The 26,477-nt window shown below is 59.6% G+C and overlaps 3 protein-coding genes across 3 annotated transcripts; all 3 read left to right on the top strand.

Annotated features, from left to right (window-relative positions):
• The first annotated feature begins 4,015 nt into the window (after nt 1-4,015).
• On the top strand, nt 4,016-5,394 carry ZNRD2 (zinc ribbon domain containing 2). The gene is made up of 4 exons (XM_019414972.2): nt 4,016-4,146; nt 4,243-4,394; nt 4,525-4,609; nt 5,016-5,394. Exons 1-4 carry the CDS (start codon nt 4,128-4,130, stop codon nt 5,357-5,359), a joined length of 600 nt encoding a protein of 199 aa, XP_019270517.1. The 5' UTR covers nt 4,016-4,127; the 3' UTR covers nt 5,360-5,394.
• Nucleotides 5,395-5,408: 14 nt separating this feature from the next.
• FAM89B (family with sequence similarity 89 member B) lies at nt 5,409-7,794 on the top strand. Its single transcript, XM_019414973.2, has 2 exons — nt 5,409-6,564; nt 6,969-7,794. Exons 1-2 carry the CDS (start codon nt 6,265-6,267, stop codon nt 7,245-7,247), a joined length of 579 nt encoding a protein of 192 aa, XP_019270518.1. The 5' UTR covers nt 5,409-6,264; the 3' UTR covers nt 7,248-7,794.
• A 2,172-nt stretch (nt 7,795-9,966) lies between these two features.
• EHBP1L1 (EH domain binding protein 1 like 1) lies at nt 9,967-26,014 on the top strand. Its single transcript, XM_053899453.1, is given in 20 exon segments — nt 9,967-10,365; nt 13,117-13,174; nt 13,813-13,908; nt 14,200-14,253; nt 14,345-14,523; nt 14,613-14,755; nt 15,347-15,415; nt 15,508-15,670; nt 15,805-17,806; nt 18,265-18,422; nt 18,511-18,559; nt 18,987-19,649; nt 23,396-23,465; nt 23,586-23,641; nt 23,735-23,858; nt 24,125-24,224; nt 25,108-25,181; nt 25,266-25,279; nt 25,281-25,381; nt 25,520-26,014. Coding segments are annotated over 20 exon segments (4,377 nt in total). The 5' UTR covers nt 9,967-10,261; the 3' UTR covers nt 25,620-26,014.
• The last annotated feature ends 463 nt before the right edge of the window (nt 26,015-26,477 follow it).

The raw sequence follows: 26,477 nt of genomic DNA, 5'->3' as shown, positions 1-26,477 counted from the left end.
ATCCTCAGTGCCAGAACAGTCCAGAACTGTGAAAGGGTCTCTTATTATTACTTTTTTTGCAATTTATGATATTTATTTATTTTTTAAAATTTTATTTTTAAAAAAATTTACATCCAAATTAGTTAGCATATAGGGCAACAACTGATTTCAGGAGTAGATTCCTTACTGCCCGTGACCCATTTAGCCCATCCCCGCCTCCCACAACCCCTCCAGCAATCCTCTGTTCTCCATATTTATGAGTCTCTTCTGTTTTGTCCCCCTCCCTGTTTTCATATTATTTTTGTTTCCCTTCCCTGATGTTCACCTGTTTTGTCTCTTAAAGTCCTCATATGAGTGAAGTCATATGATTTTTGTCTTTCTCTGACTAATTTCACTTAGCATAATACCCTCCAGTCCCATCCACGTAGTTGCAAATGGCAAGATTTCATTCTCTTTGATTGCCGAGTAATACTCCCTTGTATAGATATACCACATCTTTATCCATTCATCCATCGGTGGACATTTGGGCTCTCTCCATACTTTGGCTGTTGTCGATCGTGCTGCTAGAAACATGGGGGTGCATGTGTCCCTTCGGAACAGCACACCTGTATGCCATAGGGTCTCTCATTTCACCCTACTTTCAAATAAACAAGGTGACACAATTTCAGGGATACTGGCAGAAGACCTGAGACTTCTGGGCCAGAGATATAAAGGACTTCATTACCGCACAGCACGCGTTATGAACACGAGAATGTCACTTCCCCTTACCCTCAGGTCTCACCAGGGCAATGCAGGTAGACTCATATGGATGCCTACACACAGGGTGAGTTGTGTCACCGTAGAGGAACCCTGAGCTTGGGCCATCCAGGGATTTCATAACGGGCAGTAAGTATGCCCGCCCTTTGCTCTAGAGGGAGCCGCTATCTCTGTTGTCCAAGGCTGTTGACTATACAAACATCCTGGGAAAGATAGTTCAGAATAAAGGTAGTGTCTCTGCTCACGAAACCTGCATTCGTGTGACAGGCTGGGAGACAACGGTCTCCTACCACCTCTCTCCTCACATCTCACTAAATCCCCACGGCAACCCTGCCAAGTAGGTGTAACTGACCCAGTTTCACAGATGAGGAGCTGGAAGTCCAGACAAGTGAAGGGAATTACTGCTGGTGACAGAGGCAGTAAGCGGCAGATCCAGGATCAAAGCCAGGCCTACCTGACGCCCGACCTGTGCCTTGTCTACCCTCCTGCACAACTGGAGGCAGGGACGGGCTCTGAGGAGAGAGAGGTGATGAGAATCCCCTTGAGTAATGGGAGAGTGGGCTTGCAGGGAGAGTGGGAAGAGAGGAAGTGGGCCGGGAGCCAAATTCATAGGACCTTGGAGACTATAGTAAAGACTTTGGATTTTTGTCTAGGTATGATGGGGGGATGCCAGAGGATTTTGAGCAAAAGAGCGATATGACTTGATTTGTGTCTTTTTGTTCATGTTTATTTATTTTTGAGAGGGAGAGGAAGACAAAGTGGGAGCAGGGGAGGGGCGGAGAGGGAGGGAGACACAGAATCCGAAGCAGGCTCCAAGCTCTGAGCTGTCAGCACAGAGCCTGACGTGGGGCTTGAACTCACCAAGTGTGAGGTCATGACCTGAGCCAAAGTCGGACGCTTAACCGACTGAGCCACCCAAGTGCACCCTGATTTATGTCTTAAAAGCATTATTGTTGGGGCGCTTGGGTGGCTCAGTCAGTTGAGCATCCAACTTCGGTTCAGGTCACGATCTTACGGTTTGTGGGTTCAATTCCCACGTCGGGCTCTGTGCTGACAACTCCGAGCCTGGAGCCTGCTTCAGATTCTGTGTCTCTCTCTTTCTCTGCCCCTCCCCCGCTCATGCTCCCCCTGTGTCTCAAAAATGAATAAATGTTATAAAAAATTTTCAAGGCATTATTGTTTCCTGTTCTGTAGAATGGGGATAACAGTAGTACCTTCCGGATAAGGCTGTCATGAGGAGTAAACTAAAGGGATGAAACAGGAGGATGAATGTCAGGATCTTAGTTGGCTCCAGGAAGAATAAGCTGTTGAGGGGATATCGGCCATGCTGATGAGATGAGTTTAGGATGGGGCTGGGAGCTGAAGCGGTATGGACCTGGAGGGTCTGTGCATCCAGGTTAGAGTTCAAGAGTTCCTCTAGTCAGCTTGGCTGAACTGACTTCGGGTCAGCCTGCGAGTCAAGAGCACTAATGCCCAGAAGCCTGCTGGTAAATGGAGAGAGTGAAGAGGGGCACAGAGCTCTCCAAGTAAGCAGGAGGCAACAAGGGTCAGAAAATGGCAGTTCCGGGGAGTCTATGTAGAAAGAAGATGGGGCCAAAAGGAGGGCACTCAATCTCCAGGTAAGATTGCAGAAGCACGTGCTGTGTAGCCAAAGAAGGAAGTTGCCGATTAGATGATGGGGGTCTAAATCCTAGCTCCTTCTCCTCTGCCCTGGGGTACAGTCTTAAGGCACTTCAGGCTGCACATCTGGGGACCACTGCCTGCCCCGTCTGGCTTCTCTAAATCTAATAAAGGAGAGAATGTATAAAGAAAAAGAACACAGAAGAGAGGGAAAAATCAAGACCAATGTTCAGAGAGCACTAGTAATTTTAACAGAGACCTACCTAAAAAAGAATATTACAGTCATAACTATTAGGTCCCTCAGCCTCACCATCCAGCGGGAACCCCTCCGCAGCAGCTGGACCAGCTCTTGTGCCTGCCCAGTACAGCACTTCTCAGTCAGCCAGCGTTTTGAGGGCTTACACTTTTTTTTTTTTAATGTTTATTTTTGAGAGAGAGATGGAGGGGGAGAGGGGAAGGGACAGGGAGGGAGACACAGAATTTCAAGCAGGCTCCAGACTGTGAGCTGTCAGCACAGAGCCCGACGACGTGGGGCGGGAACCCACGAACTGTGAGATCATGACCTGAGCTGAAGTCAGTCCCACGCTTAACCGACTGAGCCACCCAGGCGCCCCATTGGGGGCTTAAACTTTAAAAAGAAGAGAAGGAAAGAAAAAAAGGAAGGAAGGAAGGAAGGAAGGTAGGTTAGGGGCGGAGTTTGCATTAGTCGAAAGAAAAAAAAAGAAGAGAAAGAGAAAGAAAGAAAGAAAGAAAGAAAGAAAGAAAAAGAAAAGTTAGGGGCGGTCATTGCATCAGTGAAAGAAAGAAAGAAAGAAAGAGAAAGAAAGAGAGAAAGAAAGAAAGAAAGAGAAAGAGAGAAAAAAAGAAAGAAAAAGAGAAAGAAAAAGAAAAGTTAGGGGCGGTCATTGCATCAGTCGGAAGGAAGGAAGGAAGGGAGAGAGAGAGAAAGAGTCAGGGGCGGACTTTGCATCAGTCCCAGGCCTTGGGGCTAAGGGGTCGGCAGATGAAAGAAAGAAAAGAAAGAAAGAAAGAAAGAAAGAAAGAAAGAAAGAAAGAAAGAAAGAAAGAAAGAAAGAAAGAGTCAGGGGCGGACTTTGCATCAGAGAGAGAGAGAGAGAGAGAGAGAGAGAGAGAGAGAGAGAGTGAGTCAGGGGCGGACTTTGCATGAGTCCCAGGCCTTGGGGCTAAGGGGTCGGCAGATCGGGACTCCGAACAGGCAGAAAGGGGTGGGAGTGAAACAGGCTGAAAGGAATAGAAAGGGAGACCGATCCCCGCCTGGCCTGCCTTCTGAAGTGAGAAGTACTGAGGCCCGAGGAGGCTCGACGCGCGCGCAGGGGGCCACTAGTTACCATCAAGTGTGTTGTGACGACACTGCCCGGCCTGCCGGTGGGACCCGTGCGGAAAGGGAAGCCCTAGGGCAGGTGGAGGCCAGCGGGGATTTCACCAGCCAAGTGGTCTTCTTCATCTGCGACGGGTAAGACAGGCGACCCCGCACACCCACCACTTTCCGGTCCTGCGACCCGAGCGGCGTTACCCCGGGGACTCCCCTCCCGCGGCCCCACCAGCCCAAAGTTCGCAGACCCGGTTCCGGATGCGGGGCTCGCCAGCAGGCCGGCGTCGCCGGCAGCAGCCACGCCCCACTCCTGGCATGTTGACGTCTGCGGGGTGCCGTTTCCGCCCTCATCCTAGGAGGGAGTGAAGGGGGCGGAGCCGGGTGGAAAGCGCGCTGCTTGTACGTCACTTCCGGTGAGCCTAGTGGCGACAACGGCAACATGGCCCTGAACGGCGCTGGTGAGGACTTGGGCTGCGGGGGCCTGTGGTTGCGGGATATAGGAGGCAACCCGCTCGGGCAAGACCTCTCTGTCTCTTGTGACTCTCTTCCGCCAGAAGTCGACGATTTCTCCTGGGAGCCCCCAACCGAAGCGGAGACGAAGGTTCTGCAAGCGCGACGGGAGCGACAGGATCGCATCTCCAGACTCATGGGCGACTACCTGCTGCGTGGTTACCGCATGCTGGGCGAGACGTGCGCGGACTGCGGGGTGAGGAGACTCGGGACGTGGGATCGGGGATGGGGCCGCGGACCAGGCCTCCACGGCCCTTCCTCAACTCTCCCCCCCTGGATTCCATGGCCTTGCGTCTCACCCCTGCCCCCGTACTTTCTGCTTCTAGACGATCCTCCTCCAAGACAAACAGCGGAAAATCTACTGCGTGGCTTGTCAGGAGCTCGACTCAGACGTGGATAAAGATAATCCGGGTGAGGGGGTCGAGTGTGCTTGGTGGAGAACATGCGTGCTAATAGAAGCCCCGGAACAGTAGGTTTGGGAGGTGACAGTGGAGTCTGCGGGTGGGGCGGAGGTAAGGTGCTTTCTCCTTTCGGCTCTAGAAAGGACCATTCGTTCAGTGAGAGCACTAAACACCTACTTTGTGCCAGACACTGTGAAGAGTCTGAGCGCCATCGGGCACGGTCCTGATGGGAGAGATGAATCAAGGGCACGAATAACTTCGACACAAAGAAGAAAATGGATGCGTTACCTAATAGAGGGGTTAGGAAAAACATCTCAAGCATAGAAAGAGCAGAGCAGTAAAGAGTTAAGGAGGTGGCTCAGGGCCGAGAGGGGACAGGCGTCCTGACCGTTTCACCCACTTTCTCCTTTTTTTAGCTCTGAACGCCCAGGCTGCCCTCTCCCAAGCTCGGGAACACCAGCTTGCCTCTGCCTCGGAGCTCCCCTTGGGCTCCCGGCCAGCCCCTCAGCCCCCAGTACCCCGTCCAGAGCACTGTGAGGGAGCTGCAGCAGGGCTCAAGGCAGCCCAGGGGCCACCCCTTCCTGCTGGGCCTCCAAATGCAGACGTCCTGGCCTGCACACAGGAGGCCCTCCTGCAGAAGCTGACCTGGGCCTCAGCTGAGCTGGGCTCTAGCACCTCCCTGGAGACTAGCATCCAGCTGTGTAGCCTAATCCGAGCTTGTGCTGAGGCTCTGCGCAGCCTGCGGCAGCTTCGACACTAAGAGGCCCCTCCTGAGAAAAACCCTCTAGAAAAACAGCTGTCCTCTCGTGTGGTTTGTTCTTTTCTTGGTTCTGAGTTGCATGCCAGCCCCGGCTCCATGAGCCTTTTCCCTGCCTTTGGCCTCTTACCCTACTACTGTCTGCTCTCCCTGATGCCCTGAGAGATTCGTTGGGCTTCTCTCTGCTTGGTTTCCCTGCCCAGAAGGAGCGAAGAGGGAGAGGACTATGTGATACTTTCTTTCTGAGGAGGAGGCCAAAGCCTCTTCAAAAGCCGAAGGAAGAGGGGTGGTCCTCTCCGCACCCCTGCAGCCTCCTCGGCCATCCAGTGCTAATTTCCCATCCTCCAGTGACATTTGGGGGTTCCAGGCCCCTTTGGCATCTTCTCCTTCCCCTGAGTATTCTGGTATCATCATCCTGACCCACCTCATGCCCAGCCCAGGTACTCAGACACTTGACAGGACGTCAGGGACCAAGTATGGACTTACCCAAGTCTCCCGACCGCCCCAGCCCCCTCGTTTTGGATCCTTTCCCTTGGGAGTTATAATTGGGCAGAATGATTAAACACATTGTTGTGGGGGGAGCAAAAAAGAACCACGAAGGGACCGCGTGCGCCGCTTTTGGTCACCCCCACCCCTTTTCTGGCTCCCGTTCAGTGGATGCCCCGTTCCGTTTTCTCAGCTTTTCGAGATGTGGTCCCACCACCATAGCCCTTTTAAGGGAGGCCCCGCCCGTGCGAAGGGGGTGGGGCAGGGGCGGAGTCGGAGGAGTCGGGGAAGGAACAAAGCGCGGCCTGCGGGCGGCGGCTGGGCTCGGCCGGCTGGGCCGCGCGGTGCGGGGCCTGCGGGCGGCGGCCCGGGCGCAGCGTTGAAGGGAAGCAGGCCGCAGCGGGGTCCGCGCCGGCCGGGCCATGAATGGGCTGCCCTCGGCCGAGGCGCCGGGTGGCGCTGGCTGCGCCCTAGCCGGGCTCCCTCCGCTGCCGCGCGGCCTCAGCGGTCTCCTCAACGCAAGCGGGGGCTCGTGGCGGGAGCTGGAGCGCGTCTACAGCCAGCGCAGCCGCATCCACGACGAGCTGAGCCGCGCCGCCCGCGTCCCAGATGGGCCCCGCTACGCTTCGGGCGCCACCAGCGCGGGACCCGCCGCCGGTCCCCCCGGTCCGCGTCGTCCTGTCAATCTCGACTCAGCACTAGCAGCGCTGCGCAAGGAGATGGTGAGTAGCTGGGCCCCGGACTTACTGGGCGGGGGTCTGCCACTGAGCGTGAGGGTCTGGGGCGGGGCGGCGGGCAGAGGCACGGAACGGGGAACGCATAGCTTGCGTCTCAAGATCTACAGAAGCTACTTGGGTCAGAGGGGATATGGTAACAATAATTATAGTTACTGTTTATGGCACTAGTTACCATGTATTTTTAAGAGCTTTACTCGTGTTATTTCATTCCATCCTGCTAGATAAATGTTATCCCCATTTTACAGAGGGTCAGTGACTTGCCTAAAGATTCATAGCTTGCAGGTGGCATCTGATGTCCACAAACTTTGTGCTTAGAGAGGTGCAGGAAGATTGGCTAGGGCAGAGGGTGGCCTGGACCCCAACCCCAGCCCACCCTCAGTCTTTTGCAGGTGGGGCTGCGGCAGCTGGACATGTCCCTGCTGTGCCAGCTGTGGGGCTTGTACGAGTCAATCCAAGACTATAAGCACCTGTGCCAAGACTTGAGCCTGTGCCAGGACCTGTCATCCTCCCTGCATTCAGACAGCTCCTATCCACCTGATGCTGGCCTATCTGATGATGATGAACCTCCTGATGCCAGCCTGCCCCCGGACCCACCACCCCTCACTGTGCCCCAGACACACAATGCCCGTGACCAGTGGCTGCAGGACGCCTTCCACATCAGCCTCTGAAGAGCTGGGGGTGGGGGGAATATGCACCCATGCAAAAGGCTCAGAAACTCACCCGTAGTAAGTACTCAGACTTCTAGTGCCTGCTTTCCCCCATACCACCTCACTTTATAGGAAGGCAAGGCTTGGGCCCCTCAGAGGCAAAATTGCCAACCCTCTCTCTCCTGACTCTGGTTAGCTGGCACTGGGGCAGGCACCTGGCCTACAGCCTTTGCCATGGCACTGGACCTCCACTTCTGCCACACGTGTGCACCCCAGCTTGGCCAACCTTCAGTCTGGTGGTGGGGCCCAAAGCATCTGGCACTCCCCTTAGCGTCTCTGGGATTGGGATGAGTGCCTGGTTCCCATCACCTTTTCACCTTTTGCTGCTACTGGCAGCTGCTGGCTCAGGGGCATCCCACCTCTGGTCCCTGGGTTCCACTGCTCTAGACCAGGGCATCCCCATTCCTGCACCCACCCACGGCCAGGAGGGCCAAGGCTCCATGCTGGATATTTACGTTTAGGGGCCAGACTCCTGGGCACGGAGGTAAATAAATACTCTCTCAGCGTTCTTGTGTTCTGACTGCCTGGCTCTGCGGCTGGAAGATAGCGGTGTTTCTGGCAAGTGCGGCCCCGCGCTTCGCCGGCAGATGGCGCCCAAGACCCCCGAGTGGAAGAAAGGCTGGCCGGTGATGGAATGCGAAACCTCCTTCCACCGACGGGGTTGGGGAGCTGGCCAAGCTGGTCCCGCGGTTCTGCGACGGCTGGCGAGGAACTTCCCCTCTCTGGCCGGACATCTAGGAGTCCAGCCCCTCTCCCCCCCGCCTCGCTTTGGTCCTTCCTGGCCGGCTGGGAAGGAAGGAGAAGGAGCCGCCTATCTTGAGAGAAACTTTCCACCCCGAGTGGGGGCGGAGTTGGGGCGGCACAGGAAATGGGTGGGCCTGAGCCAGCGGGCCTAGGGGCCCCTCGGCAGGAGAGGGGAAGACGCCTCCAGGAAGGGCCTGGGAGTTAGTGAGTGCTCTTTGGGTGGAAGGAAACAGCTGCAGAAGCCGAATGGGGTGAAGTTGCGTTGGCCCAGGCCTCCGTAGAGGCCACACAAGCCCTGGAGGGGAGCTGGGGGCAGGGCCCCGGGCTTCCGTGCAGAAGACCCAGCTTTGGTGAGGGGCGATTGGGTGCCAGATACTCCCATTCCGCGCTTACAGGCTGCCTAGCCCCCCATCGCACTTGGAACCTTTAGAGTTATATGTAAAGGGCTTTCTCTTACAGAAGAAACCGAGACCACACTGCTGGGTCTGGGAGCCAAACCCAAACCCAGGTGTCAGGCTCGCTGGAGGAAGCCTGCGCAATTGGGTATGGTGCGTGCTCAGACCTCCAGGCACACACATAACACCCCCATAACTTCCTGAGATGAAAAACAGAGGACCTCGAAATTGCACAGCTTAGGTTTACAGGTTGCTCACCCCCACACCCTGCTGTACGGTCCCTTGCCTCCTGGACACAAAGGCAGGCACTCCTGGCAGATCAGTTATCCTGTTCAAACCGAGTATTTACTAAGCACCAGCCTGTAGTCCATTCACAAGCCTTGCAGAGTGCAGGCAGGGAGGGAAAGAGACTGATGCGCTGTCCCGGGGCAGTTCTCTAACTCGGCCTGATACCTGCAGGTGCTCGTTACCATGCAGGTAGGCGATAAGGGTTCTAATCTAGGTGTGAACAGGGCGGTTAATGCCTGGGGCAGGCTTCTTAGGGCAGGGAGAGTAAACTCATTTGTGCGTGCACACACACACTTTCCAGTCTGTGATAACGGGTTCCATTTATTTGTTTTAAGTTTATTTATTTTGAGAGAGCCAGCGGCAGTGTGAGCAGGGGAGGGGAGGGGAGGAAGAGAGAGAGTGAGAGAGAATCCCAAGCAGGCTCCATGCTGCCAGTGCAGAGCCAGACATGGAACTTGAACTCACGAAGCATGAGATCGGGACTGAGTTGAAACCAAGAGTCGGACTTTGAACCGACTGAGCCACACAGGTGCCCCAGGTAGCGGATTCCATTTAATAAGACCTCAGAAAATCAGCCAGTCTCCGTACTAAACGCTTCCCAGGATTTCATATTCTCAGTGACTGTGTAAGAGGCAGAACTATAATTATCCCTACTTAACAGAGGTAGAAACTGAGGCTCAGAGTGTTGGTGCTTTGCCCAAGGTCACAAACTTGTTGGAAGTCAGCTGTTTGTGTGATGTTGGGGCTATCTTCCCACTTGCCAGCTAAGGAGTCAGGTTCTGAGACTGGCAAATGGGTGCTGCCCACAGGTAGGGCCACCCAGGTTGACCCCTGACTCTGCTCCTTCCTACTTAGGTTAAGACTTAGGTGGCAGCAGAAGTCCGCCACCCGTGTCGAGGGCAGTTGGCTCTGGCCCAGGTTCTCAGTGTTGACCTGAGCAAGTCTGTTCTTCCCGGGTCTCTGTTTGCACCACCTGTGAAATGGGGCCAACAGTACATACCTCCCAGGGCTGCGGGCAGGAAGGGTGGCGGCCGGGGCAATGCTCGAGAGGGCGGCACCAAGTTGTCGGTTGCTCTCTCCCCTGGCCCCCGCGTCCGCACCGCCTCGGCGCGCTGCGAGCCGGCGCTGCGTTCCGGGCGTCCCCCTCGGTACCCCTCCCCTCCCCGCCAACCGCGGTAGAGGCGCGAGGCCCCGGAAGCCGGGCCGCCCCGCCCCCCGCTCCCGCCCGGGCCCCGGCCCCCGCCCCCGCCGGAGCCCCGCCCGCCTTCCGACGGGGGTGCGGCTCCAGGAAACGGCGCGCTCGCCGCTCAGCGCTCCAGCGACCCGACGCGCCCCGGACAACCCGCCGACTCAGCCGGACCACCCGGCGGGCCCCAGCGGCCTCCCCGGGGAGATCGGCCCCGGGTCCGAGCCTCGGACATCTCCGACGGACGGGACGGGCGGCTCGGATAGCAGCCCCGGAGGCCATGGGGACCCAGGGCCGGCCAGCGGTCTCGGGCCAGCGGGAGCCCAGAGTCTGAGGATCCGGCGGCGGGGGCGGCGGGGGCCATGACCTCGGTGTGGAAGCGCCTGCAGCGCGTGGGCAAGCGGGCCGCCAAGTTCCAGTTTGTGGCCTGTTACCACGAGCTGGTGGTGGAGTGCACCAAGAAATGGTGAGTGACAGGGAGGCCTGGGGGACTCCGCGGGCTGGCCGGGACCCTGTGGCGGTGGCGTTGAAGCCTGAGAGAACCCTGCCCCCAACCCAGGGGCCAAACAGGCGCCTTGCCCCACCTTGGGCCCTGGCGTCCCAGACAGAGATTCAAAAGTGCCTCTGCAGTTTGTGGGGCCCCTAGACTTGGTGGTGCGGGTAGCTGTTGGGGAGTGGAGGTCAGAATTTGCAGGCCTGGGAATCTGTCTGTCTGTGCCCACACCTTCCTCCGCTGCGCTCAGGGCTGGGGGAAGGGAGGCCTCCTGTTTTTTTGACCAGAGGGATGGTTCCGGGTGGCATCGGAAAAGGGAGCAAATTTTGAGGTCTGCGGGTGGCCAGGCCGCGGCAGAAACCTCCATCGACGGGTCCAGCTCAGAACAAGGATGTTGCCCCCTCCCCCTCTGCCCACTTGTTGAGCCAGAGGAACACACACGCACACACCACACGCAGGCCTCAGCCAGAGTGGATGCTGGGAGGCTGGATATGTCTCCACAATGTCCTTAAAAGGGGAAACTGAGTACTGAGAGGGATGAGGAGGGAGGCAGGGATTGGCTTAAAGGGGCCTGAGGGCCTAGAAGGTTGTGAGTCTGGGAGGAGAGGGCTTAGGGAGGGCGAGGTGGCCCGGTCAGGGGGAGATATGTGAGAGAGCACAGAACCTGGCTCAGATTGCCAAAGGAGCCGGGGGCATCTTGTTCACATGGCTCCCACCCGCAGCTGCCCGGACCCCTGCGTCACACCCTAAATATACGTGCTCACTGGTGTCGGCTTCCCTTGGCTGGATTAGGGCGCAGCTGTGGGGGCCTCGCCCTCCAGGCGGGGCTAAATTTAGGCTCCCAAGAGAAAGCTGCTGGGGCAGGAAGGGATCATGGGGTCCAAAGGGAGGGGAGTGAGCAGGAGGCTAGGGTCCCCTGGGCAGCAGCCATATCCGTGGTTTTGACTGGGCCAGCTGGAGGGCCCTTCACTCCATTTGGCGAGGCCCAGAGAAGACAGGGGCTGACTAGGGTAACACAGCACAGGGCTAGGACTTGAACTCTGGTCTCTGGCTTCTACCTTCTGCCCCAGCATCCAGGATGAGCCCAAGGGGACGCTGGGCATGGTCCCAGAGAGCAGGCCTAGGGTGCGGGCAGTGTCAATGCATCTGAGTCACGGGGGTGGGCAGGGCCTACTGGGCTTCTGAGCTAGGAGCCCAGGCTAGGAAGCTGCCCCTGCCCGGATCTCAGGCTCCCCAGGAGGGCGTGCCTGGCCTGAGTCAGGCTGCCCAGCCAGGCCCCGCCCTCTCTAGGCACCCCTGTCTGCTTCCCCTTTCTGGGAAGGCCCCGTGGTGGCTACTTTTGCTCAGCCATCACCTGCAGTTTGGGGTTGGGGAGAGGAGCTTGGCTGCAGGCTGGCGGGCTCTGTGCTTGGCTTTGTGACCTTGCCTGGCTCCCAACCTCTCTGGGCCTCAGGATTCTCAGGGGTTGACAGGAGAGCCATTTATCCTGGCCCCGCCTACAGAGGGGCAGTGAGGTGGGTGAGCCTAAGTGCCCTGGCCTGGGGCCGGGTGCAGGCAAAGAGGGCTCTTGTACTGCCCTCGGCCTGATGGTCCCCTCAACTACCCCCACCCTCGTGGGCAGCACTTGGACTCTCTAACCCAAAAGGACCTTCTCCCCTCACCCATGTGTTATCGCTGTGGGGCTGGGCCCTGCACGGGCAACTCTTGGCTCTTGAAGACAAGAGCCTCTTCACGTCTGTCTTCACGTCTGTCTCTTCACGTCTCTGCCTCTTTTCTGAGTCGGCCCCGGTGTATGCAGTTGGTTTGGATGTCACCTTCTGGAAGTCTTTCTTGATGCCCCTTGTGGGAGTCAGGGGCCCTGCAGAGCTAGAGTCCAGGGCTCTGGGTTTGAGAGGTGGGGGTATGGCTGGCTCTCAGGGCCTCTGAGCCCAGCGAAGGGCTGGACATAGAAGGCCCTGGGTGGTTGTCTGATGACAAACTGACCCTGTGTGTCTCTGATCACCTCCCACCCTCTGCCCCTCGCTCTGATCCCGAGCCCCCACCCCCCCTGCTCCGTCCCCAACCTCGGACCCTTGCACTTGCCATCCCTTCTTGAACCCTCCTTCTCCAGAGCCTCACGAGCTTGTCCCTCCCCCACCCATGCCTTGCTCAGACACCCCAAGTTCAAGGAGACCCCAGTGGCTCTCTCCCATCTCCCTGAAGCCAGCTTGTTCACTTATTTTCTTTCTTGATTGGCACTCCACCCCTGCCTCTGTTGTCCTCAGCCCCCGAGAGGGTCTCATTTCTTCTGTGCTCTGCTCTGCCCCTAAACTGGGCTGGGCTCACAGTGCACACTCCCCACATATTTGTGAGTGACTGGGTTTGTTTTACTCCAAGTCTGTCTCTCCCTGTGTCTCTAAGTCTGTGTGTCTCTGGCCGGGTCCTCGCTGTGTTTATGTGTATCTCCCTGTCTCTGTGTGTGCCTGTCTCTCTATATGTCTCTGTCTCTCTGGCTGCCTGTCTTCATAATCCCTGTCGACCCACACACATCTGGGCCTTTGCCCTTCTGCCCTGGGCCTCACCCTGCCTCAAGCAGCTCCACCCTGCTCCTGGTGGCTCCAGATAATGGGCTGTCCAGTCCCTCTCCTGGGCGAGGAGGGTGTGGGCAGAAGGAAGACCCCGGGGGAGATGGAGAGGCTGGGCGAGTGGGCCCGACTGAGTAGCCCCCTCTCTCCCCACCCCTAGGCAACCGGATAAGCTGGTGGTGGTATGGACCCGGCGGAACAGACGCATCTGCTCCAAGGTGGGGGAGGTTGTCAGCTGGGGGGTCCAGGTTGGGGGTGAGGCCAACAGTGGGTGCGGGGTAAGTGGGTGAGGACTGATGGGAGAGTGGAGTCAGCTTCGGGTTTGGACCAGAATCCGCAGAAAGGGGGCTCCTGGGTGGCTCAGTTGGTTGAAACTCCGACTTGGGCTCAGGTCACCATCTCGTGCTCACGAGTTGGAGCCCTGCGTTGGGCTTGCTGCTGTCATCTTGAGGCTGCTTCGGATCCTCTGTCCCCCTCTCTCTGTGCCCCTCCCCTGCTCGTGCTCTCTCTCTCTGTCTCTAAAAACTAAATCAACGCTAGGGCACCTGGGTGGTTCAGTCGGTTAAGCATCCAACTTCGGCTCAGGTCATGGTCTCGTGGTTCGGGGGTTCGAGCCCCGCATTGGGCTCCGTGCTGACAGCTCAGAGCCTGGAGCCTCCTTCGGATTCTGTGTCCCCCTTCTCTCTCTGCCCTCCCTTGCTTGTGCTCTCTCTCTCAAAACTAAATACACATTAGGAAAAAAAAAACACAAAAGAATCCACAGAATGGAGAGAAAGATGAGGTCAAGTTTGGGGATAAGGACAGGGGACAAGGGGAGACTTAAGAGTCAGGGGAGGCTTCAGACTGCTCATTGCAGGCCCACAGCTGGCAGCCAGGCATCCAGAACCCATACCGGGGCACCGTGGTGTGGATGGTGCCAGAGAATGTGGACATCTCTGTGACCCTATACAGGGTGAGTCTCTAACCTTCCTGCGTAGGTGGGAATGGGAGGGGGCGATTACAACCCAGGCAGCCACGAGGGATCCCAGTGTGTTATCCATCCAAATCAGAACGCAGGGGTGAGGCCAAGAAGCAAGACGGGGGTGGGGGTAGCCTGCTCAGTGTGGGCGGCCCAGGAGGTCTCTCTGGAGCGGGTAGCATGCACACATAGCTGCCAGAAGCAGCGTGAGAGACGGCTGGCCCTTCTCCCCGTACCGCCCTCACCCCAGCAGCCCCCGTACTCACCAGTTCCCCCTTTCCCCAGGACCCTCACGTGGACCAGTACGAGGCCAAAGAGTGGACGTTTATTATTGAGAATGTGAGTGGCCGGGCAGGCCGGGGCTTGGGCTCTTGGGGCCTCGGGGGCGGCACTGATGCTCCTCCCCCCGGCCCTTCTCCCCGGCCCACAGGAATCCAAGGGGCAGCGGAAGGTGCTGGCCACCGCAGAGGTGGACCTGGCCCGCCATGCGGGGCCCGTGCCTGCCCCAGTCCCCCTGCGGCTGCGGCTGAAGCCCAAGTCGGTGAAGGTGGTACACGCGGAGCTGAGCCTCACTCTCTCGGGGGTTCTGCTGCGCGAGGGCCGTGCCACGTGAGTGCCCATCCTCCTCCCTTGGCCTTAGTCTGTAATCTCTGTCCCCAGCCCCGACCCCTGACCTCTGACCCCACCCCCACCCCCAGGGACGATGATATGCAGAGTCTTGCGAGCCTCATGAGCGTGAAGCCTAGTGACGTGGGCAACCTGGACGACTTCGCTGAGAGTGACGAGGAGGAGGCCAATGGTCCAGGTGCCCCTGAGGCACGGGCTCGTGTCCCCCAGCCAGGTGGGCTCACGGCCTACCATGGACTGAGATCTCCAAGACCTAGGGAGGGTGGGGGATAAGCCCGCCCATAAGCCCCTCGCTGTGCCGGGCCAGGGCCTGCCTTGAGCACGCCCAGTGAGGGGGCTCACTACGGCTCGGGCAGCCCCAACCTGCCCCGGCAGCCCTGATTGTCCAAACTTGGCTCCTGGTCCTGCGGCGGCGTGGGTTCTTGGCTGAGTCCTGCAGGATGGGTTCCCAGAGCCGCTGGCCCTCTCATCAGCCCTGAGCGGGTACCTGCCCGGAGACGGCAGGGCCAAACGCGCAGAGGGGAGTCTGATCTCCCCAGCCCTCGCCACCCACCCTGGCCCTCCTCACTGGCTTCCTCATCCCTCCCTTTTGCTTGTTAAGGCTTTGTTTCTGTCTGTCCTTGTGGTTCTCTCTCTCTCTTTCTCCGCATCCGAGGGCCTGTCTCTTCTCGCAGGCCGGGGCGGTGCCCTGAGGCTGGGGCGTTTCCCAGGTAGGCCCAGGACTCTGGTTGGGGGGAGGGGGTCAGACCTGCAGGGCCCTCCCCTGGGCTGACCTGCCCCCCCCCCCCCACCATCCCCACCCCAGATCCCCCTCGGGAGCTGAAGACACTTTGTGAGGAGGAGGAGGAGGGCCGAGCCCAGCACCAGCAGGCAGGTGAGGCCCAGGCTCAGGTTGGGACCGGGGAGGGAATGGACCTCCAGCCTCAGGGCCCAGGCCTCAGCACCCCTCCCTTCCTTCCTCCCCAGCTGCCAACCCCTCTAGTGTGGAGGATACCAGCCCGGCCCCTGTGAGTGCCCCTGCGCCCCCAGCCAGGACCTCCCAGGGCCAGGGGTCTGAAAGAGCTACTGTAGCAGGGGGCCAGGTGGGCCTCAAGGCCCCAAGGCCCCCGGGAACCCCACCAGAGAAGAGGTGAGCTTTGGCACGAGCCCTGTCCCCTGCCCACTGTTAGAAAGCTGCACTCCTACCAGCGTGCCTTTCCAGGGCCCTAGGAACCTGAAGGGCGGGGATGGGGCTAAAAATGCTCTCTCCTGCTCTCTCCTCAGGTCTTCAAGACAGCCAGGCCAGGAGGTGGCCCCCACCCCAGCCCCTCGGCTCCGGAAAGGCTCTGATGCCCCCTGGCCCCTAGTCCCCCAAGGGGAAGATGAGGCTCCCAAAGCCTCAGGGGATCCCCCGGCAGGAGTGCGTTCTTCTGGGCAGACCCAGGCCCAGGAAAGCCCGCAGGAAGGGACAGAGGCTCAGGGAGCCAGGCTGGCCCCAGGCATTGAGGGTGGAGGCTCCAGAGACTCTTTGGGGGGGCAGAAACCTAAGGTTAAGGGGAGGAGCGCTGGGGATAGGCAGGGGGCTGGGGGGACGGACACTGAGCAGGAGTCAGGAGTCAGAGAGGTGAACACTAAGAGGTCAGACGTCAGAGCCGGGGAGCCTGAAGAGAGTTTAGAAGGGAGTCAAGTGGATGCTGAGCAGATGTCAAAGGTGAGACATGTGGACACTGAGGGACCAGAGGCTGTAGGGGTGATGTCTGAGGCAAGATTCAAGGGGACTCCCGAGGCTCCTCCAAGGGGCTCTCAGGGGAAGACAGGGGTCAGGACCAGGGATGAGGCTCCCACAGTCCTGAGCCCACCCCCAGCGAACCCTGCAGGGCACACCAGGCATCTCGGTGACCTCAGTGGGGCCAGGGCTGCTGCAGGCCAGGAGAGAGAGGGTGCAGAGGTGAGAGGCAGAGCCCCTGGTGTTGGGGGGACAGGCCTGGAGCAGGGTCCCTCTGTTGGAGCAGCAAGCACCAGGCCACAGGTGAGCGGGTACCAGGGAGCCCCGCCAGCAACTGACCAGGGGGTGATGTCTAGGGATCTGGGGGTCTGGGAGGCAGAGACTCAGGATTCAAGGGTCCTGGGAACAGAGACGGGGGTGGCAGAGTCAGAGGTACTGGGGACCCAGGAGACCCAAGTGGAGGGATCAGGGTTCCCAGAGATAGAGATGGGGACAGCAGAAGCCAAGGCGTTGGGGGCCCAGGAGACACAGATCGTGAGATCAGGGGTCCTAGAGTCAGAGGCTGCTGGGGTGGCAGAGTCTGAGGAACTGGGAGCCCAGAAAACAGAGGCTGAGGGTTCAGGGTTTCTGGGGACAAAGACTAGGATGGCAGAGACGGAGATATTGGGGACCCAGGAGATAGCTGGTGGTTCAGGGATACTGAGGATAGAAGCTGAGATAGCAGAACGTGAAATACTGGGGGCCCAGGAGACAGAGGTGGGAGGTTCCAGGATGCCAGAGATAGAAGCTGGGACGGCAGAGGCTGAGATATTGGAAACCCAAGAGGCTGAGGTGGGGGGTTCAGGGATAAAATCTGAGACAGCAGGGACCCGGGAAACAGAGGTAGGGGGCTCAGGGATCCCAGGGTTTGAGACTGAGACAGCAGCAGCTGAGATACCGGGGACCCAGGAGATAGAAGCTGGGGGTTCGGGGGTTCCCAGGATAGAAAATCAGATAGCAGGCGCCCTGGAGACAGAGGTGGGGGATTCAAGGGTTTCAGGGCCAGGAGTTGGAAGGGCAGAGGCTGAGGGACTGGGGACTCAACAGACAGAAACGACAGTTTTAGAGGCTGAGAAGGACAAGGCTAAGACTTTGGGGGTCCAGGAGGCAGAGACTGGGCTCTGGGAGACTCTCCAATATGAAGCTTTGCAGGATTCCATCACTAAGCGTGGAGTTTTAGGGCCCCAGGGAGCAGAGGCAGAGACCACAGTTTTGAGGGCCCAGGAGGTAGAAGCTGAGGTGCTGGGAGTTTCAGAGGCCAAGTCTGGGGCTTGGGGGGCCCAGGAAGCAGAGACGGAGATTTTAGGGCCTCCAGAGAACGAATCTGGTATTTTTGAGGCCCAGGAAGCAGAGGCCGGGTTCTCAGGGACTGAGCAGGGACAAGAAGCTGAGGGAAACCTCCCGGAGGCCAGCCTGGTTGAGGTGCAGGTGGCCAGCGGGGCAGGGGCTGGGGTGCCCAAGCCCTCGGGGGCCTCTTCCCCAGAGGAGCCTGAAGAGGACGGGAGGCTGCCAGGCAGCCAGGTAGGGATGGGGGCCGCCGAGGGCCCAGTCCGCTGCTTTCCACTAACCCTGGGCTGAGCTAACGGCGGCTCTGCATGGACCCACCTGGTCGACTGGGGTGCGGTGGGATAGGGGCTCGGCTTCAAGGAGCCCCCCTCACCCTCTCCTCTCTCAGGATGCCCTGGCTCCCCCATCTGTCTTCCCTGGGCTGCATGGACCCGGACACCCCTAAGCTGATTTTCTGGGCTGACCTTGAGGTGTGGCTGCTGGTGACCTCTGATCTTGCCTGGGGGCCACTGACCTTTTAGGTGACCTCGGTAGATAACCACAGAGCTGGAAACCCTTTGCCTAGTCCCAAGGCTCTGGCCAGTGGTCTCTGGTGACCCCTGCAAACCCAGAGCCAGGGCTGTTTTGTGCCCAGGGGTCAGAGGGTACAGGTCCTCCGTTCACATTCCCTGAGCCCATCCCTGTGTCCCTAGGCACCACGTGCTCTGGTCAGCTCCAGTCAATCCCTGCTGGAGTGGTGCCAGGAAGTCACCGCTGGCTACCGTGGTGTCCGAGTCACCAACTTCACTACATCTTGGCGCAACGGCTTGGCCTTCTGTGCCATCCTGCACCGTTTCTACCCAGACAAGATGTGAGCTGCCAGAGGGGGTGGGAATGAATGAGGGAGCCTGCTGGGAGGGCGGTGTGATTTCAGCCTCTGACCGGCCCTCTCTCTGCAGCGACTACGCCTCCCTGGACCCACTCAACATCAAGCAGAACAACAAGCAGGTGAGATGGAGAGGGAGCGACGCCTGGGGGGAAAGGGTCCAGAGCCAGGCCGTAGATCCAACATTTAGGGTCCGTCTGTCCTTAGGAGAGGAACCTACGGGCTGCAGGGCCCCAGCAAGTGGGTTTGGGAAGTTCTGTCACTTTTGTACCCTCTCGGTCTTTAAACTGTTCGTTTTTCTTAGTTTTGTTTTGTTTTAAAGCCTATTTCCCCAGATGGTTTTTCCAAAACCGCCCTTTGGTGTGCAGTTGCTGGGTGACGCGGGGGCGGGCCCTGTTGCTAGATTTCCCCCAATAGAAGGGTGAAGGCGTTGCTAGGCAAAACCCCGGCGTGCCAGTCGCGGGGATTCCTCCGGCGGTCCTGGGCGGGGCCGCAGCGTCGCTGGGTAACACCCGCCGCCGCCGCTGATCCCCAGCGCGCCGTTCCTAGGCCTTCGATGGCTTCGCGGCTCTGGGCGTGTCGCGGCTGCTGGAGCCGGCGGACATGGTGCTGCTGTCGGTGCCCGACAAGCTCATCGTCATGACGTACCTGTGCCAGATCCGCGCCTTCTGCACCGGGCAGGAGTTGCAGCTGGTGCAGCTGGAGGGCGGCGGCGGCGCCGGCACGTACCGCGTGGCCAGCGCCCAGCCGAGCCCGCCCGACGGCCTGGACGCCGGGGGCCTGGCGCAGCGGCTGCGCGAGCACCGGGCCGAGGCGCCGGAGGAGCCCAAGGGGCCCAAGGGGCCCAAGGAGCCCGAGAACCGCGCGGACGGGGCGGCTCCCGAGGCGGCCTCCAAGGACCGCGGTGCGGAGGCCGCCCCGGAGGCGCGCTCCGCGGAAGCCCCTGCCGACGGCCCCGGAGCCCGGGCGTCCGCGCCCCCGGCCGAGGGGCTGGTGAACGGGGCGGGGGCGCCGGGCGCCGGGGGCGGCGTGAGGCTGCGGCGGCCGTCGGTCAACGGGGAGGCCGGGCCGGTGCCCCCGCCCCGCGCGCACGGCTCCTTCTCCCACGTGCGCGACGCCGACCTGCTGAAGAAGAGGCGCTCGCGGCTGCGGAACAGCAACTCCTTCTCGGTGGACGACCCGGACGCGGGGGCCGCCGGGGCCGCGGCTGCGGTGAGTGCCCTCCTGTGGGCGGGGTCGAGGGTGGCCGGGCAGAGAGGGATGGGTCCTGAGGGACCCCAAGGGCAGAGACGGCGCAGGGGCGGCGGCTTCAGGGCAGCAGGACTCGGCTGGACGCCGCGAGGCGCTTTCTGAGTGCGGGGGCCGTGGTGTCCGGGAAGAGTCCCCCGGCGACGGAGTGGGCTTCCGTTCAGGGGACACGTGCAGGCCGAGGCCCCCCAGGCCCAGAGCGGCCGCCTGGGCGGGGTCTCCACCTTTGCTCCCAGCTTGGAATCTATGCTAATGGTTCTTAATGCCTGACATCCAGGTAGTGGAATCACGGGCTGTAGCAGGAAGTTCCTAGGAGGCTCCATGGTTGTCAGCACTCAGCACGCTGCTCTTTAGGGACTGTGAAGTGGGTGGGGGCGTTTCTTTCCCTGCGGTTGGCCCTGGGTCGCTCAGCAGCCACCATTGCCCTATAGGCCGGGCAGGGCTTCTGTCCTCAGCGGGGCCAGCCAGGGCCTCCCTGTTCCAAGTATCTCCGATTCGGATCTTTAACTCCAGATCCTGGAGACCCATTCTTCTCTGATAATGGGAGGTTGAAGCTGGGAGACCCTGCCTGGTGCCCCCTCCACCGCACTCCCCCCAGCCCCTGCATTTCTCAGGTTCGGGTCTCCCAGGGTATCATATGGTCATTGCACTGAAGGGGAGGTGGTCCCAGAGAAGGCAGGGATTTGCTCAAGGACAAGTGCCACTGAAGTGGCTTCCCAGCTGGGGTTCCTTCCACCCCCTGCACCCATCCTGCCCGCAACAGCAGGGGCAGCCCTGTCAGGCCACTGCAAGCCTTCAGCTGCCCAGGGATGACGTTCCAAAGAAAGGAGGGAATAAACCGGGAAAGGCTTTCTGGAAGAAGCAGCCATGTGAGCTAGGCTGATAAGATGGGAAGAGATGGTTCTCAAATGGGGGGGACCTGCTTAAGTAAAAGTGTGCTCTTAGCAGGAAAGCTCAGGTCTCCTTTAGGGATCTGCCAGTCATCTCCCACGAGGTCCGCAGGTTTGGAGAGCGGGAGCCTTGAGCGGGTCAGAGGCACAGCATTGTGAATGAGAGACAGAGAGGGCACCAGAGGCACCCCTAGGAGATGTGATACGCAAGGGCCAGAGGGACACAGTCACCCCTGGCCTGTCTGTTGTCCTCTGGCTACAGCCTCATTAATATATGTCACTGGCTCCTTAAATCTTAGAGGGGAGGCTCTGTCCTACACCCTTCTCTGCCCAAGTCCCAGCAGCTGGTCCTTCTGAGCCAGGCCCCTCCCGAGCCCTTGTCCCACAGGAGATCTGTGACCCACGGGGCTGGAGGGGACCCCTCCTTATTGGCTGTTCCCATCCCCCATGCCCTATGCATGCAGTAGGAGGAGGTCAGGCCTGTCCCTGCCCTTGGGAGCTCCCAAAATCCTGGATGGGATGAAGTCAGGCACCTTGAAGCTGGGGTGGGGCCGAAGCAACGCCAAGAGGAGGGCAGGGTGCCTCTGGTGCGGCCCAGCAAGGCTTCCTGGAGGAGGGGCCATGCGTGAGGGTATAGAAAGGGGAATTGGGGTCAGACGGGAGGAAGTGTTGGAATTCCCATCGGGGCTGAGTGAGTAAGCTCAGTGGCTGCTGAGGTTGGGGTTTCTCCTCCACTCTTCTGCCTCTGCCTGCTCTGTGGGCGGAGTGCACGCTGCGTGCCAGGCCCTGCCCCCATGACCCCTTATTAGCTCCCAACTGACTTCTCCCAACGTCCCTTCCAGGGAGGAATGATTACCCCATTTGTAGGTGGGAACGTTGAGGTTCAGGGAGAAAGTTGAGAACACCCGTGAAGCCGGAACTATGAAATGGTGCCCTCTACTAGGCTCAGCACTACTGGCTGGCTGGCTGTGGGACTCTGGGCGAGCCACGTAACCTTTCTGTCCTCTTTCCCTGAGGAGAAGCAGCAAATGCCTAAGTCCTTCACGGAGTGGCCTTGAGATACTACTTCAGGGTGCCGTCAAGAAAGGGGAACTGTGTTCTTCCCCAGATGCCTTTCTGGAACCCTGCCACCCCCAGTTTCCACAGGGTTCGGATTTTTCTCACATAAAGACAAACAGAAGCCCAGGGAGTATGACTGGCCCAGAGGCAAACAGCCAGTGGGTGGCCCAGCTTGGGAACACATCTTTGGATTAGACAGCCCTGGGTCCTCGGCCAGACCTGTATGAGCTTCATCTCTGACCTTTGGTGTCCTGTTCTGTGAAGTGGTGATGTTATGACCCCTGAATCACAGAGCTGTTGGGGGGACTGGTGGAGTCATGTGCGCCGTGTCCAAAGCATCAATGTCTAGTCAACAGCGCTAATTGGTGGGCCCTGAGTGCATTCTCTGGGCCCCATCCTGTCTGCAGGGGCTGCCTCTGGGCAGGGAGACACAGATAACCAGCAGCTATGATGGGGGTGCAAGCAGGGATGGGGGAGGCCTGGGAGGCCATGGAGGGGGGCACTCTCCGGGCTTCAGGAGGGGTGAAGTTCGGGAAGAGAGACAGAAAGCTGTGTGGGAGCCCGAAGGGGCCTCATGGAGGTGGAGCCGAGCCGGGTCATGAAGGTTGCTGATGTCAGGTTTCTCCAGATAGAGGCCAGTCCAGGCTGAGGAAGCAATTTGGGGAAGTGAAAGTCCATTGCTATGGCCAACGGCTGGTGTCTGGGTGGGGTCTGGGGTAGTAGGAGTTGAGGCTGGAGCTGCCAACAGGCCTTGGCGACGAGATTGGGCGCTGAGAGGGGTCGGGGGGCTGGGGGAGTGACACCATCCGGTGAAGGTTTTAGGAAGACCCCTCAGTTGTGACTTGAGGATAGAGTCAGCAGGCAGGGAATGGGTAGTGGCCACTGACACGGGCCAGAGAGGATGGCATCTGACCGCCATCTGTCCGGGGACGCTTCTCAGAGAAGCGCAGGATGGAGTGGACAGTGGGGTAGTTCAACCTTCTCCCCACCCTGTGACCTAGAAGGGTGGCCCGAGCAGGAGCCATCAAAGGGGCCAGGCTGTCTGCTAACCTGAGCCCCCGGAGCTGACCCCCCCACCCACCCAGCAAGTCGCCAGGGGCAGGGCACATTAAGGGCCAGCCCTGCCTTTGGAGACTGAAATTGGTAGGCCCAGCCCACGTGACCTGTTCTGAGTGTTCTATGAAGAGCACAGCAGTCTGGGCGTGGGAATTGATAAGGTGGGAGGGTGCCCCCTTTTGGCCAGGATATGGAGGTGCTGGCCCAAGGTGGCCTGGGTCTGGAGATGAGGTGCATGCATTAAGGGAGCTCAGTGTCACCGCGTGGGCCCCTGGCCATGATGGAGACTCAAGCACTAGGTGATGGGAGTCGGAGGTGGCCTGAGGGAGCTCCAAGCAGGAAGGGGCGAGGGAGAAGGAGAGGCCCCAGCCAGGCCCCTCACAGCCTTCCACCCCTGACTCTCACAAAAGCCTTGTAAACCCAGCCCAGGGAACAAGGACTGTGAAGCTCCCGGAGTGGGAGTGGACTGGCCCAGGATCACAGGGCCAGGCAGGGTGAAGGCCATGGCCTTCCCTTGGGGAGGCACTTTCCCTGGAGGGGACGGAGGGTGGAGTTCTGTGCATGCAGGACTGGAGAAGCAGCTGGGGTGGGCAGGGCCTGGAACTGAGGGCCTCTCCTCCCCTGCGTGTGCATGAGGCTCTGGCTGGCCCTAGGGCGGGGCTGTTGGGGAGCCCTGCAAGCCCTCACCGGCCCCTTTCTCCACAGGAAGGCCTGGGCCCTGACCCCAGCCCTGCCCCTGGCCCATCTACAACCACAGCCCCACAGCAGCCCCCTGGTGAGTAGTTGCGAGGGAGTAGTGACCCAGCTCAGTTCAGGCTGTTCACAGATCCTGAGCTGGGGACGCCCTGGGGGCAGCTGTCAGATGGAGGTGCCTTAGCCCGGTCTCTGTCTGCAGGTGGGAGTTCCCCACCGGAGGAGCCGCCCCCAAGTCCAGGGGAAGAGGCTGGGCTGGTAAGGAGGGCTGAGGAGGGAGGAGCTGGTGGGTGGCACTTCCCAGGCAGAGCCTGGACTGAGCCCCCCCCTGCCCCCCCCCCTTTTCTGCAGCAACGGTTCCAGGACACAAGTCAGTACGTGTGCGCAGAGCTGCAGGCCCTGGAACAGGAGCAGAGACAGATAGATGGGCGGGCAGCGGAGGTGGAGACGCAGCTGAGGAGCCTTATGGAGTCAGGTGGGGCAGACATCTGGAGTCCACTCCCCAACACATGCCACCAGATCTGCCCAGCCCTGCAGCCCTTCCTGATCTGGGGAGGAGTTGGGAGGAGGCAAGGCTGGGGTCTCTGTCCCCATTTACAGCGGGACAAGGGAAGCAGCTTGCCGGAGGCACCAGGCTCCGGCTTCTGGGATGCCGTAAGGAAGCGAGCCCCAGTCCCCAGCCGCCCTACTCTTGCCACCTGGGTTGACGGCAGGCCTGGTGACTGTCCTGGCCGGGTTCAGGTGCCAACAGGTTGCAGGAGGAGGTGCTGATCCAGGAGTGGTTCACATTGGTCAACAAGAAGAATGCTCTCATCCGCAGGCAGGACCAGCTGCAGCTGCTGTGAGTGAGCCCCTCCCACTCCAGGCCCCGCCCCCAGCCCGCCCCGGGCCGTGCAGGAAAGAGGGGAATCTTGGCCACTTTGGCTAGAGCTATTCACTACTTTCTTCTTTCTGCAAAGGTCTTTTTGGAAAATTGCTCAGTCGCCTTATTTTCTTCTTCTCAAAAGTCCTGTATGAATTGTACACCTCTTTTATTGGTACTGTTTTTATGAATCAGAAAACTGAGGCCCAGAGAAAAACGTGGTACAGGCAAGTCAGGGCTGAGTGCCGGTTCCTTTGACCCTGTTCCTTTCCAATAAGAAAAACTGAGGCCCACCGAGATCTGAGCTGGTTATTCATTTTTCAGAATAATTTTAGCGTCTCATACTTGCTGCTGATGAATAATGTTCATCCAAATGATCCTGCAAGGTTGTTTCCAAATTAAAAAAAAAAAAAAAAAAAGGGAGGGGTGCCTGGGTGGCTCAGTCAGTTAAGTGTCCGACTTTGGCCCAGGTCATGATCTCATGGCTCATGAGTTCGAGCCCTACGTTGGACTCTGTGCTAACAGCTCACAGCCTGGAGCCTGCTTCGGATTCTGTGTCTCCCCCTCTCTCTGCCCCTCTCCCACTCATGCTCTGTCTCTCTCAAAAATAAATACATATTTAAAAATTAAAAAATAAAAAGCAGTGGGGATGGGAGGAGACACTATTAAGCATCCAGCATTAGGAGAACAGTTGGAAGGAAGATGATCTGGGGCAGGGACGGGGGTATAGCGCTTTCCTCAGCCCAGCCCTCCACACGAACTGGTAATGAGGTGGGATGGGAGGCCAGGGAGTAGTCAGAGCCCCGGACCCCTTCCTCTCCTGTTCCCCTTTTCCTGACCCACCCCGCACCCTCCACCCCAGTATCGAGGAGCAAGACCTGGAGCGGAGGTTCGAGCTGCTGAGCCGGGAGCTACGGGCGATGCTAGCCATCGAAGGTGGGAGATGGGGCCCGGAGAGGGTGAGAGCCAGTACAGAGCAGGGACGGGCGCCTCCTGACCCTCGGCCTCCTCTGCCCTCAGACTGGCTGAAAACGGTCCGCGCAGCAACGCCGAGAGCAGCTTCTGCTGGAGGAGCTGGTGTCGCTGGTGAACCAGCGGGATGAGTTGGTCCGGGACCTGGACCACAAAGAGCGGATGTGAGTGGGGTGGGGACCGCGCTGGGAGGGGTGGGGGGGGGCGCGTCTAGGGGCGGACTCCCGAGGAGGGCTCGCTCTGGCCAGGGGGGCAGACTAGGGTTGGGGCCCCGACTCTGACTTCAAGCCGCTCCCTCCCAGCGCCCTGGAGGAGGACGAGCGCCTGGAACGCGGCCTGGAGCAGCGGCGCCGCAAGCTGAGCCGGCAGCTGAGCCGGCGCGAGCGCTGTTCGCTGAGCTGAGGCCTCAACCACTCGGACCAGGCTTTCTCGCTGCCGCGCCGGGTCGCCGCCCCGGACTAGCGCTGCGGAGGACCCGGGCCGCACGGACGCGGCGCGCCGCCCGTAGGGGCCGCCGTCGCCCCCGTGTGGGGGAAAGAAGGGCGGCCTCTGGGGGCCCGACAGACAGGAGCGGCTGGACGGCCGTGCCGTCCGGGCCGTATTTATTTGTCCGTGTGAGTGTGTGTGCGTGTGTTCGCGGGGCCTGGGGGTCCCAGGAGCACCCCTACAGAACCCCTCCCCGATGGCAGCGGGGGGACAGGGATGGCCGGTGAACCGCTGCGCCCCCGCCCTCCCCCCTTTCCTGATCTTCGCGAGCAATAAAGTTGGACGAGGCCACACCAGGCCTGCCTTTCTCAGCCCTGGGGCTTTCAATAGACGGAAGGGGGCGGGGCTGGGCCGATAAGGCTGTCTGCGATCCGAAGTGGGGCCGGGGCGGCCTTTGAGGTTCCCAGATGGGGCCGGGCGGGCTTTGAGGTTCCCAGATGCGGGGAGGACCCCCCTAGGCCTTCGCCTTCAAAGGATGATGGGGTTTAAGGATGGTGGGGTTTGGGTCGTTGATCGCTTTAGGGATCCCATTTTTTTAAATTTTTTTTAAATTTTTTAACGTTTATTTATTTCTGAGAGACAGAGAAAGAGTGCAAGCAGTGGTGGGACAGAGACAGGGAGACACAGAATCGAAAGCAGGCTCCAGGCTCTGGGCTGTCAGCACAGAGCCCAATGCGGGGCTGAAACTCACAAGCTGTGAGATCATGACCTGAGCCCAGTCGGTTGCCCAACCGACTGAGCCACCCAGGCGCCCCTAGGGGTCCCATTTTGAAA

Source organism: Panthera pardus, unplaced genomic scaffold (genome assembly GCF_024362965.1).
Source record: "Panthera pardus isolate Hobbes unplaced genomic scaffold, ASM2436296v1 HiC_scaffold_12, whole genome shotgun sequence".
Classification (NCBI taxonomy): domain Eukaryota; kingdom Metazoa; phylum Chordata; class Mammalia; order Carnivora; family Felidae; genus Panthera; species Panthera pardus.
This window is presented reverse-complemented; position numbering and strand designations above follow the sequence as displayed.

What these genes read in the sequence shown, in the direction of transcription:
- ZNRD2 (XM_019414972.2), top strand. An exon ending in AGACGTGCGCGGACTGCGGG is followed by an intron (nt 4,395 to 4,524) that starts GTGAGGAGACTC and finishes TTCTGCTTCTAG; the next exon opens with ACGATCCTCCTCCAAGACAA. An exon ending in CGTGGATAAAGATAATCCGG is followed by an intron (nt 4,610 to 5,015) that starts GTGAGGGGGTCG and finishes TCCTTTTTTTAG; the next exon opens with CTCTGAACGCCCAGGCTGCC.
- FAM89B (XM_019414973.2), top strand. Translation starts at nt 6,265, where the DNA reads ATGAATGGGCTGCCCTCGGCCGAGGCGCCGGGTGGCGCTGGCTGCGCC. An exon ending in CAGCGCTGCGCAAGGAGATG is followed by an intron (nt 6,565 to 6,968) that starts GTGAGTAGCTGG and finishes AGTCTTTTGCAG; the next exon opens with GTGGGGCTGCGGCAGCTGGA.